Source organism: Petaurus breviceps, unplaced genomic scaffold (assembly GCF_028583685.1).
Source record: "Petaurus breviceps papuanus isolate PSGF00001 unplaced genomic scaffold, PetGlider_PUasm1.0 90515, whole genome shotgun sequence".
In the NCBI taxonomy this organism is placed as follows: domain Eukaryota; kingdom Metazoa; phylum Chordata; class Mammalia; order Diprotodontia; family Petauridae; genus Petaurus; species Petaurus breviceps.
Window position 1 is genome coordinate 244,133 of NW_027187269.1, and position 22,077 is coordinate 266,209.

Below are 22,077 nucleotides of genomic sequence, written 5' to 3' on the forward strand. Positions count from 1 at the left end.
GGCCTGAAGTCAACAAGACTCATCTTCCTGAGTTCAAATCTGGCCTCAAACACTTACTAGTTTTGTGGTCCCGGGCAAGTCATTTAACCCTCAGTTTGCCTCTGTTCCTCATTTGTAAAATAAGCTGAAGAAGAAAATGGAAAATCACTCCAGTAACTCTACCAAGAAAACCCCAAAAGGGGTTATGAAGAGTCAGATACAGCTAAAATAACTGAACAATAAACATAGAGGACATGGGAATGAATTTATCATGCTTGGATGTTATAAAATAAAAAATGAAGGATGAGAAAGATAGATGTACCAGGAGAAGGGGGCAGGGAAGAGAAGAATGAGGAAAATCTCATTAAAAAATTATGTAAGGAAGAGCTTTTTCAGTGGTGGGGAAAAGAGGTGGGGAGATGGAGGGTAACTCTTGAATCTCACTCTCATCAGAATTGATTCAAAAAGAGAAGAATATGAATATATATAAAGATATCTCTATCTCTCTATCCACTCAGTTGTGTATAATCTATTTTACCTAAAAAGGGACATAGGAGAAGATAAGGGGGAGGAGAGGATATTAAGAGGGAGGGTAGATTAAGGGAGGTTGTGGTCAGATGCAAAACAGATTTCTGAGGAGGGACAGGATAAAAAGAGAGGAAGATAAACAGACAAAAATGGGATGGAGGGAAATACACAGTTAGTTATCATAACTGTGAATGTGAATGAGATGAACTCACCCATAAAAAACTAGAATCCAACAATATCCAACACAGAGGGGTTAAAATAAGGGGCTGGAGCAGAATCTGATATGCTTCAGCTGAAGTAAAAAATGCAGGAGGTAGCAATCATAATCTCACACAAAGCAAAAACAAAAATAAACCTAATTAAAATAGATAATAAGAGAAATCAAATTTTGCTAAAAGGTACCATAGAAAATAAAATATTATCAAAAGTTTTTACAAGTTTCTTTGATAAAGACCTCAGCTCTCAAATATATAAGGAACTGAATCAAACTTATAGAAATAAGAGCCATTCTACAGTTGATAAATGGTCAAGGGATATGAACAGGCAGTTTTCAGGAAAAAAAAAAAAAACAAAGCTATCTATAGTCACATGAAAAAGTGTTTTGAATCACTAATGAAACCAAGATGTAGAAGTAAAAATTTTAGAACAACTATCTGAATGAGGAATGAAGTTACAATAGGTTCAGAAAGCAATAAAAATCTTTAAACACATAAAGCATCCATTTAATGAACAAAGTAATAAGATTATAAAAGTAAAGTTCATAGCTACCTATTTCAGTTGTATCTTTAGTAAGCTTTAGTTTTGCTAAGAGCTATTTTTTAAAATTAGGTTTTAGTTACCTGTATAGTTTTACTATTCTCTCAGGATTCTCTGATGCTTTCTCTTCTATAAACTGCATTTTGTACCTTAACAAAAATGGAGAGAAAAAATTATACAGATGTTATCTTTTCACTCACATTAATGAAAACACTTAAGAAAACTTCCTGGAGTCAGTCAAAGGACCACATTTGAGGACCTAGAGGGCTACATGTGTCCTCAAGGTCGCAGGGTCCCCAACCCTAGCTGAAGGGATCACGATATAAGTATAAAAAGTTTAAGAAGCCCTGATCTAGGTTATTGGTACACTGTGCAAGTTCCTGATTTGACTTTTAGATGTGGGAAGGATAAAAGGACCCCAGATCATTACAGGCATAGAATGACTGCTAAGAGAATAAGTCAATTTTGAACAGTAGCCCATGGAGTTTGGATCTATTCTAAAAAAGTCCTGAAAGTCGAGCTCAATCCCAGAGTTTAGGAAAACTCCTGATTTGGTTGTGGAACTATTCTAATCTTCTGGGAATTCCCCCAAATAAGGGATACCCCACATACATCCCAGTTCATTTCTGTATCCTATATAACTAAACATGACATTAAGGAAAAATTTACCTAGATATTCACATCAGTACACTATATCCTGGTGTTTGACTTCATCAAACAATAAAAGATTACCAAGTACAGCTACCTTTAAAAATTCAGAATCAACACATATCAAATATTCTAACTTTTACTAATACTTATAAGTATTTACTAATACTTATAAATACATTTTTTCAATGTATTATCAATAACACAAGTAATATAACATTTGGCTAATAATTTAATGATACTTTTTCATGTTAATAAAATCATAACTAAGTTTTCAAGTATTTGCTGCCTTTTCTTACAGAATGCTTTTGTATACCTAAGTGAAAGAAATTTAAGAGCTTTATCTGTGAAGATTAAGTTAAAATAACTACTCTAATCATCTCTTTTTCATAGATTACATTCAATTCTCCATACTCCAAGCTATGGAACAGTCCAGTTGATTTTAAAGAATGGCACACTCTAAAGATAATATAATGGTTCCTGACATTTTACTTTACTTAGGCTATATGGCCTATCTGCTTCCAAAAAAGACTTGATATGGATTAAAAAATTAAGTAAAATACAATTGAGAACAATAAAAAATAAAAACCAAACGAAACCTGATAAAAGGAAAAAAGTAATAGATGCTATTAGGTACCACATATAAACCTACTTACTGCAGATGAGAAATAAATTAAGATTGGAGTTTTCTGGCAATAAAAGTACAAACTGGATAGCAGCAGTTCATTGCTGCAATAGATAGAGCATTAAGACTGGATTCTGGAAGGCTTGAGTTCAAATTTGACCTCAGAGCTTAATAGTTATATGACCCTAAGTAAATCAACCTCTGCTTACCTCAGTTTCCTCAACTATAAAATGGGGATAATAATAGCACCTTACTCCTAAGGCTGTTTGTAAGCATCAAATGAGGTAATATTTGAAAAAGCACTTAGCACAGTACCTGTCATCTAGTGGCACTTAACAAATGCTTGTTTCTTTCTTCTGTCATGATAAAAGAATTTCTCTTCAGTAAGTGAGTTTTCTATTGATAGATAAAAATTGGTTTTACATAGCAATGGACAAAGACACAAATGTATCTTAAGATATTTATGAAAAGACTCAGTCAAATCTCAATCTAGTGGATGATGACAATGTTAATGTACCAGGTAAAAAAAATATGATCACAAGATTACAGATTTAGAGTTGGAAAGAAACACAAGTAATCTAAATCAAACTCCCTCGTATTATTGATGATGAAACTGAGGTAAAGACAGACTGAGTAAATTATACAGAAAATTTCCCCACTTATCAATGACTCCCCTCCCAAATAATCTTCATTCTCCAATAGCAGAAACTCCCATCACAGGTGCCCAAAGAAGTTACAGCTTACAAAGAAGCTAATCCATTTACAAGTTCCTATCCATTGATTATACCTTCCTACATTTTCCCCTGAAAACTAAAGCCTCCAGAAAACAATACTTTTCCCCTCCCCTCCATTTTAAATACTGTCTAAAGGAGTTGCTACACAACATCCTACCCGTCCAGATCTCCATTACACACCTTAGCAACACAGGAGTGTATGCTACCCTAATCCACCAAAGTCCCATCCCTATACTTCCAAGATGTCGACCCTTATATGAGCTGGGTTATCCAACTGAGCCTCTTATACCCAATCAGATCATCCATCTAACCCATGAGGCCCTTAACTTGTCCCCAACTATCAAATTGGTCCTCTCAACCTATCTGAGGGCAAGAGGCTTACACCTTTTAAATCAACAGCTTTATCATCACAACCCTGGCTGCCAAGATCAAGTGTCCCACTTCAGTTAGGGAAGGGGCCTTATATGTGGGAAGTGAAACTATCACCACCAAGATTACTGACAAGTTAGCTAATAGATCCCTTTTCTTCCAGGTAAAGGGATGTTCACAAAAATTATATATATGAGTTCCTGACTGAAGGTAAGGGAAAGTCCTTATCCAACTCCTATTGAAACAATAGACAGCTATTCAACCAGAAGCCTCTAATGGTAAAGAAACTTGATATTCTTTCCCCAAAAATGTACCCAGTGAGGAAGATGTTCTGACTGGTAAGCTAGGGAACACTGAGGATTGGTGGTATAGAGCAAATCAACAGTGAAACTGGGACTGGCTGCATGCAAGAATGCAACCTCTTACTACAGATGACTCTACCTAACTCATGATAAAGAATGGTTAATGTGCCAGAGATGTCATCAGCTATGCTGTTGCCTTGATGATCCTAGTGCTAATCCTACACATCATCACTACTTTTTTTACTTGGCATCATCTATATAGCCCAGATCACTGAGATATTAGCCAAGGTCCTTCTGATGTAGGGAAGCCATGGATTTCTTGTCTCCAGACATTTAGATTAAGCTAGATCTTTTTTTTAAAAGGCAAGAAAACTGTCCCTAAGACTTGATTGTCCCCTGGGGGTAAGACTCAAACTACCTGTTGCTGCAGTTTTCTGGTGGGCTCAGGCCACTTATGTGGTTTTCTGTTCACCTAGGAGCACAAATACCTACATTCAGACTTGGTGGATGTTCAAAGGCAACACAAGTCACTGTTCCCTGCCCTGCTGACCAGATGCATTTCCATAAAGTGGTAAAGAAGACCATGTATCTAAGCTGACTACTCTAGTTTTGTTAAATATCCTTTCTATGCTATGATTAGAGATCCACTGAGTATTTCACTTATTCCAACACTGGACCTAAATTTCAAGGAGACTCCCTGAGTAAGCCCCAGCCCACCACAACATAGTTTCCAGTACTGTCCTTCTAGTCACCTTCATCTAAATGTGCTCCAAAGGACACAAATCTAATTTGGCTAAAACTATTAAGTATACAGAGACAAGTACTGAGTTTTTCATAGACACAAATGTTATGACTAATCAATTAACAAGCATTTTAAACACCTACTATATACCAGGTATTGTGCTAGGCACCGAGGATACAAAAACAAAAATGCTGCTCTCAGGGAGCTTAAATTCTAGCAGGGAACATGTAAATATATGATTGTAAAATATACACACACACATATGTGTATATATACATATGTATAGAGAGAGTGTAAACAGGAGGCATTTTGGGGTGGGAAAAAGAGAATAATGTCACATCACAAGCTGGGAAGATCAGAAAAGAACTCATGTAAGGAGTAGCATTTGAGCTGAGTTCTAAAAAAGGCTAAACATTCTTAGTGGAGGTAAGAAGAGTTTGAGTTCCAGGCACTGTGATGTCAAGAGCCTTATCAAAGGCAAAGAGGTGTGATATAGAATGTAATGCTAACTGCAATTTATGTTGCTTGTTTTTTCCTCTTATTATATTTTGGGAGAGGTTGAGAGATGAGTGTTTGTTGAGTCTTAAAAGAATTGGTCTTTAAAAGAAGAAAACAGAGGAATAAAAAAACCCAGCTTACCTCACTGAAGTAAACAAAAAGTGAAGAAAGTTTAAGGGTACTTAGTGAATGAAAAAGACAGGCTTACAGCTGAGGTTGAAAAGTTTCTTTCTAATGTAGATATTTTTATAAAAAGCATTTTAAAGAATAAAACTTCATTCATATAGTAATTCTGGATCATTTAAGATTATCTTAGAATATTCAAAAATGAGCACTTACTTGTTGTGTTGAAAGATTTCTAATGCCAATTTTGCTTCAACATCCAAAGTTTCAAATGGAAGATCTCTATTAATTAAGACATGAACATCCTTTGTGAAAGAACGCAGGTGTTCCTTTAAAATTAAAGTGTTAACATTCAGTAATATTTCACAACACAAAATTTCAAAATCATTACCATGAAATCTCTGTACATTCTTCTAAAATATATATATACCCTATAGACATAGATAATTACTGAGGGTACTATATTTTAACACTATACAAATCTTATATGATAAAAACTTAAAATCATTTGGACTAATTGATGAGAAAACCATACTGAATTACTGAAAAGTTAGAAAAACATAATATTTATAAAGAATATAAATGTATGTATGATCTAGAATAATAATTTATTATTATTTTGTAACAAAATTAGCCCATACTAATCCTTATGGAACTCATCTTAGTAGATAATAATTTATAATTATTCTGTTAAGAGAATTGAATGCTTCTAAATTACCAAAAAAAAAAAATTTGCTCTTAATCATTCTTCCAATAATCTTATTTATAGTATCTGTGCCATTTAGGAAGATCTAATAAAAAATGCAACTCAACCCAGTACTAACATGAATTAGAGAAAAATCCCATTCTAAAAATGTCTTCCTATTGGTTTTATAAAATGCAAGAAGACGATTGGTAAAGATTTCAACATGTAAATGCCATTGATGAAAAACTACACTGCCTTTTTGTGTATCTTAATTCATTAATAAAGGGAAAAAGAATACTATAGTATTTAATGTATCTTTATCAAATAATTTTTTTCATCAAGATGTTTCATTTTCAAAAATAAGCAAAAACTGAGAAGACTTTGTTACAGGGTATAACATGTAGCAGCAAGCACCCCAAATGTCCCCAGGGTGGCTGCCAACAACACGTTCTTGGATTTGCTTTGATAAGGAAAGCAACTCAAAATGGGTTAACAAGCTTACTTTAATCAGTCAAATATGTATCGTTTACCTAGTTCAGGGGAAAAAGGTCAGCACCCCAAACTTCAGAATATGCAGACAGAATTATCAAGACAGAGAAACAGATCAAGTAGACAGATTTCCAAACTGTCCAACCATCACATCCATACCAAATCAACATCTGGGTTTTTCAAAGCCCAGGGACTCTCAACAATGGCTTCACAGAGTCTTATCTGATCAAATCACAGAACACTTCTCAAAGTGAGCCCCAAAACAAAGCCTCAAATCAGGGTTTACATAGCCTTCTCCTGGCTCAGAGAATGTAACAACCTTCTGGACCCACTGGCCAATCAAAAAACAAGCCTCCCACCCCAGTCTCCAAGTGCACTTTAGCCTAGGGGCAGAAAAGATCTTAAAAATTTACATTCCCATTACACATGTGCTTACCATGAACTTCAAAGAACACAAGTTCTTTTGTTCTTATGTGAAGAAGTTGTGATAAGAAGTCAAAAAGAGTCATCCTACCATCTCAGCCTTGTACACATAATCAACACTTGGTGGAGAAAAAAGCCACAAGAAAAACAGAATACAGGACACCATATCAGAAACATCTTTACATGTGAAGATGACCAGTATGTATCTACTAAAGCCAAAGCAGAGAATAGATAGCCTGGAATATGATATTCTCTGATTTATCAACTTCAATTCATAAGATTTTGAGGATATATTAGCAAGCTGCTCTTCTAAAGAATGGCTAAAATCAGGTTTCTGGTGATGACTTGCCTTTCTTGATTGCAGATGGGAGTTAATTTTCTTAGTAATTCAGCTTGTACCTGAGTCACAAGATGTAAAATAGACTGTAAATTAGAACTCTCTTGAGTTCTCAGTAGACATGTTGCATATTATTACTTGGAATGTTTGACTTCTCAAAGTCTGTTATTGACACTGTCTTCCTAACACTTTTCTTTGTGTTCAGATTTTTGCAATTCTGTTCTTAGACTACTATATTTCTTTCTCATCAGTCCCAGTTCCTGTTCCAAACTATGGATTTTCAGGTCACTGCTCAACTTTTCTACCCCGCAGTTGGATGAAGGTCACTTTAGATTCTTCATCACTTGCTGAGTCTCAACCTCAGACCTAGCTAGAAATATTCTTCTTTGTCTATAGCTGTTCATTTAGTGCTTTCCAAGAGTCAGAATTGTCTTTATTCATTTTATCTAATACCACCTGATAAGCATGACAGGCCTTGTTTGCTTTTTCTCATCCCACTGAACTTTTTCCTTTATCTAACCAGGTGTCAAGAAGATTTTCTTCCAGAAATCTTATTCTTTTCTTTAAGAGGGAATTCTCATTCTCTGAATCCTTTAGTCTTTCTGATACCCTCATATGCAGTTACAACAGCAAAGTGTGAAGTCACAGGTTCAACTCTTGCATAGATTGGCATAGAGGTAATGGTGTCTCTGCTCTGAGCCTTTTCATAGCTCAGAGTACAAATATCTTCTACTAGTGCATTTATGATGGCACCTCGTCAGCACTTTTGGTTTCCCCAACATGCTGAATAAATCAAGAACATTCAGGGTTAGCGGGGTCACTGCAGGTTTCTGGTCTCAGCTGACTTAGGCCAGGCCTTGGGATTTCTGGAGATTCTTGGGATTCATGCTGCCTCAGCCCCTTCCCTGGCCCCTGGTGACATGGACTGAATAATTTTTTAAAATAGAAACTTTAGCTATTTTGTTTTTTGTAGAAATCTATTTTTATTTAACAGATTGTTATTATGGCTTTTTGGAGTATCATAATTCTAGATTAGTGGAATCTTCCAAAGAATGTGCCGCATTATTTTAATATAAATTATTCTAGCCTCTACCTTTCAAAAATAATGGCTACATTTCTTAAAATAAACTAAAAACAAAAAGATTCAGGCAATTAATTTTATGCAGACAACTTCCTGTATATTCTTAGAAATGTTACACTGAAAATGAGTTTGTTTTTTATCTACCGTGTTTCCCTGATAAGACCTATCCTGAAAACAAGCCCTCCCCTTACTGTGTAAGATAAGCCCTCCCCCGAAAATAAGCCCTATTGAGATTGCTACTGTAGTGAAGGTGATCCCCTGCGCTACACGCTACATTACGGTACCCTCTGTATGCACCGTCCCCCCCTCCCCCCACCCTGTAAAACGCACACTGCGCTCCGAGCTGCATCCAATCAGAGCTGCAGCAGTGAGCGCGTCATCCTGTTCTTCCCCAGTGATTTGCTTGCTGGTGCTATTGAGAGCAGTGCCACGGAGGAGAGCTGAGGCAGGACAACATAAGCCCTCCCCTGAAAATAAGCCCTCTGGTGTTTTCCTTTCCAAAAAATTAATAAGACAGTGTCTTATTATCGGGGAAACACGGGTAGTTCTGATTTAGTAAGACCAACAGGATGAGAACTTAATCATATTAAATGGAATATACCTAGCATCTCTCCCCATCAAAGATGGACTTAGAAGGAAGACAATGTGGCTGGCAAGAGGAAAAGCTTGGGAAAAGTCTGATCCATAGAATGACAAAGTTAATTCTCTCCTTCAAGAAGGATTAGGAGCTCTCAGCACACTGACAGTAAAGGGATCAAAAAACTGATCAGAAAAAGATTGCATAAGTCTCTTTGCAGGCACTGGGTGCAGGACTGTGCTGCTTTGCTGATACTCAGATCCAGGTCACAGTCCTAGGTGGCAGTCCCATGGCTGGGAGGAGCCCCAAGAGCAGAGCTTGCAGCCACTAGTGGATTAGGGATTCTCTTTACAGCTCCAGTGCAGAAAAGAGTACTTGTGATCATTCACAGATCATAGCACAAGCCAGGAGATTAGTAAACACATCTCTCCATAGATCATACAACCTTAGAAGAACTGGAAACTTAGAGAAACTAGAAACCTAGAAATATCTCTGAAAACAGCTGCACAAAAGGTCTGATGGTTAGGACACTGCGCTCTGTAACCTGGAAGTAGAGCCCCACTTTAGCAAAAAGTTAAGAAAGTCAAGAAATAGGTGGGAAAAATGAGCAGAGAAAAAATTTGACTGTAAAAACTTACTGTGGTGACAAGGAAGATCAAAAAACACAGAAAAAGACAACAAAGTCAAAACTCCTACATCAAAGCCTCAAAGAAAAAATATGAATTGGTCTCAGGCCATGGAAGAGATTAAAAAGAATTTTTAAAAATAAAGAGTAGAGGAAAAATTGGGAAGAGAAATGAATGGTGCAAAAAAATAATGAAAAAAGAATCAACAGTGTGGTAAGGGAGGCACAAAAAATAGTGAACAACACCTTGGAAAACAGAATAGGCCAAATGGTAAAAAAAAAAAAAAAGGTACAAAAATCCAACAAGGAGAAGAATGCCATGAAAAGCAGAATTGGCCAAATGGAAAAATAATTCCTTAAAAATTAGAACTGAGCAAATGGAAACTAGTGACTTTGAGACATTAAGAAACAATAAAACAAAACCAAAAGAATGAAAAAAAGAAAAGAATGAAATATCTCACTGGAAAAACAACTGACCTGGGAAACAGATTCAGGAAAGATAATTTTAAAACGACTGGATTTCCTGAAAGCCATGATCAAAAAAAGAGCCTAGACATCATCTTTCAAGAAATTATCAAGGAAAACTGTCCTGACAATCTAGAATCAGAGGATAAATAGAAACTGAAGGAATCCACCAATCACTTTCTGAAAGAGATTCGAAATGAAAACTCCCAGGAATTAGCCACAGAGATCCCAGGTCAAGGAGAAAATATTATAAGCAACCAGAAAAAAACACTAAGTATCATGGAGTCATAGTCAAGATAGCACAAGATTTAGCAGCTTCTACATTAAAGATCAGAAGGGTTAGAATGTGATATTCCAGAGAGCAAAGGAGCTCTAGGATTACAACCAAGAATCACCCACCCAGAAAAACTGAGAATAATCCTTCAGGGGAAAAAATTGGGCATCCAATGAAACAGAGGACTTTCAAACATTCCTGATGAAAAGACTAGAGCAAAATAGAAGATGTAACTTTCAAATACAAAAGGTAAACAGGAAAGGGAAATCATAAGGGACTTAATAAGGTTAAAATTCCTACATGAGAAGATGAAACTTGTAACTCATAAGAACTTTCTCATTATCAGGATAGTTAGGAGTATATATAGACAGAGGATACAAGTGTGAGTTGAATATAATGGCAATGATACCTAAAAAAAGAAAATTAAGGGATGAGAAAGAAGAAAGCACTGGGAGAAATGGAAAGGGAGACATAGAATGGGGCAAATTATCTCACATAAAAGAGCCAAGAAAGGTTTTACAACAGAGGGAAAGATATGGAAGGTGGCAGGGAAGACTTGACCCTTACTCCCATTAGAACTGGCTCAAAAAGGGAATTACATACACACTCAAATGGGTACAGAAATCAATCTTACCCTTACAGAAAAATAGGAAGGGAAAGGGACAAGAGAAGGGGGGTGGTGAAAGAAGGGAAGGCTGACTGGGGTAGGTAAAAGACAGAAGCAAAAAATTTTTGAGACAGCACAGGGTGAAAGGAGGATAAAGTAGGATAAAGAAAGAAAATAGGATAGAGAGAAATACACTAATCATAAATGAAAAAAATTTTACAGGAAGTTTCTCTGATAAAGACCTCATATTTCAAATATATGGAGAACTGAGTCAAATTAACAAAAAATAAGAGCCATTTCTCAAATGATATATGGTCAAAGGATATTAACAGGCCGTTTTCAGAAAAGATAATCAAAGTTATGTACAATCATATGAAAAAATGTTCTAAATCACTCCAGTTTAAAGAAATGCAAATTAAAACAACTCTGAGTTATGACCCAATACCTATCAAATTACTTAATAAGACAGAAAAGGAAAATGACAAATGTTGGAGAGGAAAAATTAAGAATAATACACTGTTGATGAAGTTGTATACTGATTCAACCATTCTATAGAGCAATTTGGAACTATGCCCCAAAAGCTATAACACCACGTATACCCTTTGACCAAGCAATATCACTACTAGGTCTGTACCCCAAAGAGATTAAAAAACAAAAACAAAAAGGGAAAAAAGACCCATAGGTATTTATAGCAGATGGTGGCAAAAAACTGGAAATTGAAGGGATGCTCATTAATTGGAGAATGGTTGAAGAAGTTGGTGTATATGATTGTGATGGAATACTACTGTACTTTAAGAAATGCAAGCAGGATACTCTCAGAAAAACTTCAAAACTTACACGAAGTGATGCAAAATTAAATTAACAGAACCAGGAGAACACTGTATACAATAACAGTAATACTGTACAATGATCAATTATGAATGATTTAGCTATTCTCAACAATACAATCATCCAAGACAAGACTTATGACAAAAAATGCTATCTCCAGAGAAAGAACTAATGGAGTCTGAATACAGTTCAAAGCATACTTCTTCTTTTCTTTCTTAATTTTTCTTGTGGTTTTTTTTTTTTTTGGGGGGGGGAGGATCTGTGTTTCCTTTTTTTTTCTACAACACAACTAAACAGAAATATATTTTGCATGACTACACATGTATATCTCCATATCAAATCACTTGCCATCTCAATGAGAGAATCTGAAACAAAATGTTTAAAAAAGTCAGGAGACTTGGGATCGGTTCCGGCCTCAAATACTCAGCACCCACACAAAAAGGCCGTGTAACCTTGAGCAAGTTACTTAACCCTGATTGCTTAAAAAATTTAATTTAATTTAATTTAATTTTAAAAATAAAATAAAATTATAAAGGTAAATAAATGGAACAGATTAGACAAGGAAGAAAAAAAACAATGAAAATCAGAAATCTAGTGTTTTTAATAAACCAAAAAACATAAATTACTTAAGAAGGAATTCACTTTTTGATAAAAATTGCAGAGAAAACTGAAAGTAAATGGGCAGAAATCAGGTTTAGATCAATGATGCATTCTAAATGAAAGTATAAATTTAATATTAAAAATTACACTATCAAAAAATTGGAAGAAAGCAGATTATATGCTTCTCACAACTACATAGAGGAGTTGTTTAGGTTTAGAGGCAATTACAAAAGATAACAGATAATTATAATTACATGAAAATTAAAAAAAAAAACAGAAAAAATTAATGCATATGGGAAAAGGAAAGTGGTTGAATGGAAAAAAAAAACTTTGTATCAAACTTCTCTGACAAGAGTTCAGTATCCAAGATATATAAAATACATATAAACATACAGATATATAATTTATATATATACACACACAAATCTAAATGTAAGATATATAAATATATGCAATTATATGCAAATGATATAATGCAAAGAACAAGATATACGTGTGTATATGTATTTATGTATCTCCAATACTTGTGTTAGAAAGATATGAACAAATATGGTTCAAAGAATTACTCAAACTATTACCAAACATGTGAAAGAATGCTCCAAAGTAAGCTACTAACAATATATTTTTAACTACTACCAGACAGTTTTGAAGGCAAATATGACAAAAGATAGGAACAGTCAATGTTTAAAAGGTCAAGATAGGCACATTGATAAATTACTGGTGGTGCTATGAATCACTTATGATCATTTTGGAAAGCAATTTGGTATTATGTAAATAAAATGACTAAAAAATCCATACCCTTTGACCCAAAGATTCCATTACTAGGTTTATATCTCAAAGAGGTTATTGGTAAGAAGAAAATCCTCATATACATCAAAATATTCATAAGACTTCCTATGATAGCAAAGAATTGGAAACAATGCGGAGGCACATTGATTGGGAATGACTAAACAAATTGTGATACCTGAATGTAACAGAATATTACAGTACTGTAAAAAATAATAAATGTAAGGACTATAGAGAAGCATGTGTGTGTCTATACACACACACACACACACGAACTGATGCAAAATGAAGTACAGACAAGAAAACAGTATCACAATGACTACAAAAATGTAAATGGGGAGACCCCCAAAAAATATCAAAAGTGAATGACACAAAATTATAAAGAATAAGTACAGTTCAAAAGAAGATATATGAGAAGACACTCCCATCCCACCCCTTTGCAGAGGTGGGAGGTCTACAAATATTGTATATTATACACATTTAAAGACTTTTCATGTATTTCTGTTATGTTCATTTTTCCCTCTTTTAAAAATAGTATTTGCTATCTAGGATTGTTCTTTTAGAGGAGGAAGTAGGAATACTAGCAAAAATACAAAGATTTTTTAAAAATTAATAAAAAACTTACCAAAAAATATACTTTTGGGTGGCTAGGTGGTGCAGTAAATAGAGCGCCGGCCCTTGGGGACAGGAGGAACCGAGTTCAAATCCGGCCTCAGACACTTAACACAAAAACTAGCCGTGTGACCTCGGGCAAGTCACTTAACCCCAAATTAAAATTTTACAAGTCAATAACAGACTTACTCTGATATTCTTAAAGTCAAATTTTAATTTTTGAAACAAGTTTTTTTCCTAAGTTCAAAATAATTTCCTTTTTTTCCCCTTCAGTACCAGTTGATATCTGGCATACTTGGGTCTCCCTCAGATTCAAGCTCTCCTGAGAGAGCTCTAGTCTCCAAGCCTTTCTCTAGTTTTCCCTCATGCCTAGAATACTCTCCTTCCTCATCTCTGCCTCTTAGTTTCTCAGACTTCTTTCAAGATCCGACTCAAATGCCACCATCTGCAGGAGCCCTTTTCCAGTTCCCCCAGCTGGTAATGCCTTCCTCTCTGAAACTGCCTTCTATCTGTTCTGTAGAGATCTTATATACATAGTTATTTTCATGCTGTCTCTCTCATTAGGATATGAGATCCTTGAGGTCAAGGACTCTTCTTGCCTTTTTACTCCCTGTGCTTCTTAGTCCGATACCCATAGTAAATGCTTAACAAATACTTGTTGACCACCTGACTGACCTATTATCAAGTTTCATTTATTGGCCTAGGATATACAGTGGGGCAGAAAATAATGAGTTCATTTTAGAGCATATGTAATTCATATACATTCCTATACCAAATGGGTAATGACTCAAGAGTCTGTCCACCATAATGTTCTACTGAGAAGTAAAGTGGTAGCTGAGTTTTTAAGCATACTCCTTCACTTCCATATAATGCAGTTACAAATTTTGTTTTCAATCAATACACAAGCATTTATACGGAATTTAAAACTGAAATTGAAGATTTCCAAAAATTGAAACATTTTCTGCTTTCAAGAAACTTATATTTAACATGGAAGACACATATTAAAGTATGAAGTACTAATTCAGATGAAAGAACTTTTATCTGGTTATCTTCCTTTACCCTGACATAGAGAGAGAATATACATGTATACCCATTGAAGCATCACCTCTATCACTTATCATTAAAATAAAACTGAATCATTAAAATAAAACTGAATGCCTAAAATATTCACCCAAGAATTGAGATAATTTGAAGAGCTCATATCCTTGATACTGCTATTTTATATTCCACATTAATTTCCGTAGACCATAGGCAATGAATGCTTTCTCATTTTTTTGGCATGAAAAAATGAACATGTTCAATAATTGTCAGAAACTGCTTTCCACTTCCTCTTCACAATCCCCGAACCCTAGCTATGACATCATTTGAAGATTCGGTACATTCAACACTTGCTGACTCAGTCTCAAGTAGGAAACATATAAGCACATCCTGGTTCAGATAATGGTTGGTTTGATTATCAAGCATCATTCTTGTCTCCAGCTGCCTAGATTCCCCTCCTTGACTCCTATTTATTGCCTGACTTTTCAAATTTCAAACTTACCTCCCTGGTGTATACACTGGCCTGAGAATACTTGCTCTTCCCTCTCTTATCTCTCTTCTTCTTCTTGAAAATCATCTCTTGGGGGCAGCCAGGTAGCACAGTGAGTAAGAGCACCGGCCCCAGAGTCAGGATGACCTGGAATCGAATCTGGGCTCACACACTTAGCACCCACCCAGAAACACCTGGCCGTGTAACCTTGAGCAAGTTACTAAACCCCAATTGCTTAGGGGCGGCCAGGTGGCTCAATGAGTAAAAGCACCAGCCCCAGTGTCGAGATGACCTGGGGATCAAATCCAGGCTCAGATACTTAGCACCACACCCAGAAATAACTGGCCATGTAACCTTGAGCAAGTTACTTAACCCTGATTGCTTTAAAAAAAAAAAGAAAGAAAAGAAATGCATCTCTTGGCCACTTTCACAACCTGCTTGTTTTCCCCTACTCAACTTTCTGAATGGAATTCTAGGCTACCTGGCTAATAATGTATCTGCCAGCTCACCTTCAGACTACCTGAAATAAATAAAAGTCGTTTCCAGCTCACTGTATAATTCTATGATCTGCTTAAAACAAACCTTTCTTCCAACATATATTGCCCTTCTTTCAGGTTTCTTCCTTTCAGCAGCTTTCAGGCTGCTCAAGTCATGGGTATAATATGCACATCAAATTATGAAGACTGCAGAGTGGCTTTGGGAGAAAAGGCAACTATGCTAATAGCCCAGGTTCTCTAATTTCAACCTGATCTTGAAGAGGCAACTCCCCTGACTAGTCTGGGTTCAGTTAAGATTAGCACTGAAGATCACTTGAAGAATAGAAATAAGACTCCTATGGTAAAGAGTCACCAAAAATGTGAGATTATAGAATCATAAAACAAAATTAGGAGAGGAAGAGTCCTTTAAGTCAATCAGGTCATTTTTGTGGTACAGAAATAGATCCAGAAAGGGAAAGTGACTTGCCTAAGGCCACACAGCTAGCGGCTAAAAGAGCAACAATTTCCTCTTACACATCTGCTGATGAAATTTCTCCTTACCTGCATATATTTAAAAAAATATGTTGTATATTTTAAACTTTTCAGAATGCATTGTTAAAAATACCATCAAACTCCCTAGTACTTATGTCTAGAAAGTCAATCTAGGAGACAAAGTAGTTCTACAAAGGAATTCTTCCCAAAGCAAAAGGCACTTACAGATGTTGGAATCCATTCATCAAGTCTTTTGTCCAAAATGACATCATAGCAGAAGGCTCCAGCAATCACTACAAATCCAAGCAAAATTAGAATATTAACTTTGGTAAGAAAAAAAATTTTAGTCTGAAACATGTATATATCAGTACAGAAAGGTTAAAAAGTATAAATTTTGAGACTGACTTTTGTCTGTCTTCTAAGGACCCACCTAGCTAAACTGAAGCAGCTCATCCCCAGGCTGGCCACATAACGATAACTTTTCAGCCAGACTCTGAGTATTTACTATCTGTATAAACAGGGAGAGTAGATAACTGTGTAGATAACACAGATGAAATAGCAGACTGAAGTAATATTGTACACATATTCAGAAAGTTACAGTACTATGCAAGTATGCTCTAAATAAGTTGATTCTCAAAAGGCAAGGTCTTACAAATGCATCACTTCATGAGATTTTTTTTTTAAAGCAATCAGGGTTAAGTAACTTGCTCAAGGTTACACGGCCATTTAATTATTTCTGAGTGTGGTGCTGAGTATCTGAGCCCAGATTTGATCCAGGTCATCCCAACACTGGAGCCGGTGCTCTTACTCATTGAGCCACCTGACCGCCCCTAAGCAACTGGGGTTAAGTAACTTGCTCAAGGTTACATGGCCAGGTGTTTCTGGGTGGGTGCTAAGTGTCTGAGCCCGGGATTCGATCTCCAGGTCTTCTCAACACTGGAGCTGGTGCTCTTACTCGCTCATGAGATTTTTTTAATGTGCTGGAATGATAAGCATATATATACATATATATAACCTTGTCAAAAGAACTGAAGTTTAAGTCCCATCTCTGATTCATACTTGTGTAACCACAGTCAAGATCCTTAATATTCACTGTGCTAAGCAATTATTGAAGACAATAAGCTGAAATTAAGTAGCTGCACTAGTGCATTCCCTATACATATAAAATAGCATGTGCAGACAAGACAGACAGGGGAAATGAGTTGACTCCATCAAGAAAGTAGTCAAAAACAACCTCATATAAAACAGAATATTACCAATAGTTTTTGTGTAATTACTGTAGTAAATTTGTTTAGGACAGTGACTGTTAGTCCTTTGAAATCTGATCTCAGCTTACACAAATTCTAGAAAATAATTATCTTCACCACCAAGTAACTTAGCCAAAGCTGTAGATAAAGGAAATGTGTTCTCCCACTGAGACTTCACAGAAAAACTGGTATCTTTGGTTTTCTGACATTCTTAAATTTCAGATACAGTTATTTCTAGAAAAGTACAACAAATACACCCAGTACTTCCCTACATGCCTTTGTATAACCTCATTTCCTCCATTTCTATGCCCAGCTAAAACATCATAAATCTATTGTTCTTGGCCAATGCAGAACCATTTTGTTTGGCTATACGTGTTTGTAACAGGAGTTTTGCTTTTCTTGCTTTCTCAATAGGGATAGAGATAGGGGGGCAGGGAAAGGATGAGGAACTGATAATAAAACAGAATCTTAAAAGTCTGCTGTTTTCAGTTTCAATCTATTTTAAATTCTATGAATTTCAGTCTCTTAAAACATTATCTTCCACCTATTCTTTTATGTTTAATTGTTGACCTTTGAAGATTGCTTTATTTCATACCCTATATTGATGAATTTACTCAAAGATATTAATAGAAGAAATGTACATAGCTTGCCAAAGTTTGTAAAAACACTTTACCTACTTTATCTCAGCTGATCCTCACAACCACCCTATGAAGTAAGAAACTTATATTATCCCAAGAAAAGGAAAATGAGGCTAAGAAAAGTTAAGTGATCTGCCCCCAGTAACACAGCCATTGTCGAAGGCAGAATCTCCACCTGAGGCCCGGATTCCCCATCCAGCACTCTTTCCACTATTACACTATGCTGTCAGTCGTGGTGACCGAACACTCCACATCCCTGGAAACAGGAATCCAAATACTACATAATTTTTCTGAACTCTTAATTTGGTTATTAGAATATTTATATTACCTGGAATTTCTGGAACTCTGACTAAAGTAACTGTATATTCATCTTTGAATGCCCTTTCTATCACACACCCCATCATCATGGCACAAGAACGCCAATAAGCCTAAAATAAAGTAAATATAAATATATTACAATAAAATAATTCAATGTCAATTCAAGTCATTAAGTCTTTACAGTAAGCACCTACTGTGTTCCAGGCACTATGCTAAGCAGTAGGGATATAAAGGTAAAAAATCATCTGCTCTTAAGGAGTTCACAGTACAACAGGTGAGACAACATGCAAACAACCATATACATACAAGACATAGGCCAAATGGGGGAAACTGAACAGGAGGATGGAATTAACATTAAAGGAAATTAGGAAAAGCTTCTTGAAGGAAATCAGGGAAGCTAGAAAGCAGAGAAAAGAGAGAAAGATCCAGGCAGATGGACAACCAATGAAAATTTACAATTGAAAGATGGAGTATCTTGTTCAAGGAACAGCAAGAAGGCTAGCATCACTGGAACACAATACACAGAGGAAAGTAAAGTATAAAAAAACTGGGAAGGTTGGAAAGGGTTAAATTATGAAGGGACATAAACAATGAAGAACTGTACAACATCAGAGAATTTGTACATTAAAATCCAAATCAACATCCCTTTAGGAAAAATCTCTCAAATATTTGCCAGTTTCTGCCATGTAACAATAGTGGGGCAGGGGAGGGATGAAAGTGGAGAGATGAGAAGCATAGCATCTGGAACTGAAAGTAAAATAAAATTGAATTAAAAACAAAAACAAAGATGGCTTCCCAGTTTTCCCTTTCTGTACAGGAAAAACTCATCTCTTGATTTGTATTCCCTCATTTTCAGTAGTTCTAGATGGTGATTGGTGGGAAGCAAGGTGTTATCTATTATTTTTACTTCTAGATCCATAATTTGAGATCTTTGAGAGCAGTAAATGACAGAGGAGAATAAGAGTACAGGCCTGCAATATTATTTAATTTCCCCAAGACTGGCTAACAAAGGGGATATGGAATGTCTTATCTATTATCAAGCGTAATGGGGTAGTATGAGTCCAGATGGGAATTTATCCATGAAGTCATTATTAGAAGAAGGGGAGATCTCCTTGGATAGTTTTAATGATGAAAGTAAAAGGAAGGGACATTAACACTTTACATGTCAAGTGAGGTTATTTGCTCAAGTGAGGACTCAAAGGCCACATAAAAATACTTAAGGCTTTTCTTACTTTGAATGAAATGCTAACAGACTTAATACATGAAGGAGGAATAACTTACAGCACATAAAGATCCTAATAAGGTCTTATTTACTATTATAGCTATGGTTAAATGCAGAGGTATACTGAAGTTATTGTTCAATATTGGTTTTCAAGAGCTGACTTAAATTTTCAGTGTGAGCATTTATACCTCAGAAATTAGCAAATGCTACAAATCAGGGCTTGATTTATCGCTTTGTTGATTGTCTAGGCTTAAGAAAATGATACAGAAGATGTTAATAGCATGTATTAAACTTAGAAGTGTGTCATGAATACATTTTCTTTTCAGAGAATTAGTTGTTAAACATTTTAGGAGCATACCATTGCATAAATATATATACATGTATAGATTCTGTAAGTTACAAAACTCTAAAAACCAATTATATATTTATACAATAAGAAAGGCATATAAAACAAGAACCAAAATTATAGCAGTTAAAAGTTTTGTTGGCTCTGCCATAAAAAAAATGCTATCAATCATCCTGTTATCAGTCATTCATTTTAACTTTAAGATAAGCTATGAGCTATTCTAAGAAGCCTATGAATGAAAAATTAATATGGTTTTCCCCAGCAGACTGTAAACTCTTTGAGGGCAAGAACTATTTCCATTTTTGTATCCCAAATGCCCTGGAATGCAGTGGGTCTTATCGAATTAAAGTGAATTTTATAACTGTACAGCCTGGCTCATATTAAGAGCAAATAAATATTACCAAGATAAATAAAAGAGTAAAATTTTCTTCCTAAGAAGAAAAATGTTAATTTACTTCCAAATAATCCTTAGCGCAATAAAACTGATTCCCCCAATTTATAGCAAACTATTCCACAAATTGCTTTCATTTTATTATGAGATTCATCACAGATATGCTTCTGACCAGTTTCCCCAAGTTCAACTATCAAGCACTACAAAGAAAATAACAAGTAGGCAAACTCCATTTTGCTTTTAGACCTCTTGATTTATATAATACCAAACATTTAATATTTTATTTTATTTATTAAATATTATATAAATATTTAATTTAATACCAAACATAAATATAAGGAAATATAAATATGTAATAATAATTTGCAAGTGATATCATATTTTTATCTTTACATAACTCTACCAAATAGACCTTCAAATCTGAACTTACACCATAAGCCACTTCCCTTTGGGGCAGTAGTGTTCATTCTGAAAATAGGTTTCATTTTTGTCTGGTTGACCCACTCCCATCTCAAATTCAATATATCTTCAAATGAGGTTATGTTTTACCCTAAATTTGTTCCTTCTTTTGACTTCACTATTCTGTCTGTAGCATATTAATGACCTATCTCCCCTGTTCATAAAGTTCGTTTAACTTACCATTCCCTCTCCCTCACCAATTACCACTATCCAATCGCCACAGCCTGTCAATGTCATCTCCCCACCATCTCCTGCATTTTCACTGCCACCACCTTAGAGTGGGTCTGCATTATCATTCACCTAAAGTATAACAATTTGCTGTTGTTGAACTCTGAATAGGCCTTGCCACCTTCTACACCTTCATCCTTCGTAATGTTGCCAGAATGAATTTTCTTAAACTTATATCTGGTCACTCTACTGAATAAAGTTTAGCATCTTTTGTTTGGCATTGGAAGCCCTCCACAATCTGGCACCAATTTGCCTTTCCAGTCTTAAACCTTCATATACTTCATATACATTTATACACAAATATATCCACATATATGAATATATATAAGACAGTGATGGGATAGCACAAGCAGTTAAGGGTCCCAGGAAGAGTCTGAAGTTAGGATTTAAGTTGCACCACCAGGGAAACCAAGAGACAGAAGTGAAGATGAAGAATATGCTAGGCGCAGGATACCAATACCAAGGCATGGAGATGGGAGCTGGAGCATCATGTGTGAGAAAAGGAAAGAAGAAAGTATGGCAGGACAATAAAGTATGTAGAGGGAAGTAAAATGTGAGATTAGAAAGATGGAAAGAGCTCCAAGTGCCAAACTGATTCTAAAGGTCACAGGGAACCATAGGGAGTTTTACAGTAGGGAGGTAACATGGGTCAAACCTGAACTTCAGGAAAATTACTTCGGAAGTTATGTGGAAAAGAGAGACTTGGAACAAGGGGACTGATTCAGAGGGTTCTGCAATCCCAACTGTGTTGCTGCTCAGTTATTTTCGGTCACATCCAATTCTTTGTGGCCTCAGTTGGGTTTTTCTTGGCAAAGATACTTAAAGTGTTTGTCAATTCCTTCTCCAGTTCATTTTACACATGAAGAAACTGAGGCAAACAGGGTTAAGTGACTTGCCCTAGACTTCTGGACTCCAGGCCCAGCGCTCTATCTACCTAGCTGCCCAAAATCCCACCTTGCTACTGTGTATACCTAGAATGCTCCTCTTTCCCTACTAAATGCCTATCCAACTCAAATACTACCTCTGTAATTAACAATAT

General features: G+C 35.7%; 1 protein-coding gene and 1 pseudogene across 1 annotated transcript in view; both read right to left on the reverse strand.

Annotated features, from left to right (window-relative positions):
- Positions 1 to 22,077, reverse strand: part of MRPL39 (mitochondrial ribosomal protein L39) — a 46,204-nt gene that overhangs the window by 18,750 nt on the left and 5,377 nt on the right. Inside the window, exons 4-7 of the mRNA XM_069062946.1 lie at positions 18,403 to 18,502; positions 16,415 to 16,482; positions 5,521 to 5,633; positions 1,347 to 1,412 (exon numbers count right to left, since the gene is read on the reverse strand). Of these exons, the coding sequence (XP_068919047.1) occupies positions 1,347 to 1,412; positions 5,521 to 5,633; positions 16,415 to 16,482; positions 18,403 to 18,502 (347 nt within the window). The remainder of the gene's footprint in view (positions 1 to 1,346; positions 1,413 to 5,520; positions 5,634 to 16,414; positions 16,483 to 18,402; positions 18,503 to 22,077) is intronic.
- LOC138142041 (5-azacytidine-induced protein 2 pseudogene) lies at positions 7,211 to 8,927 on the reverse strand (annotated as a pseudogene).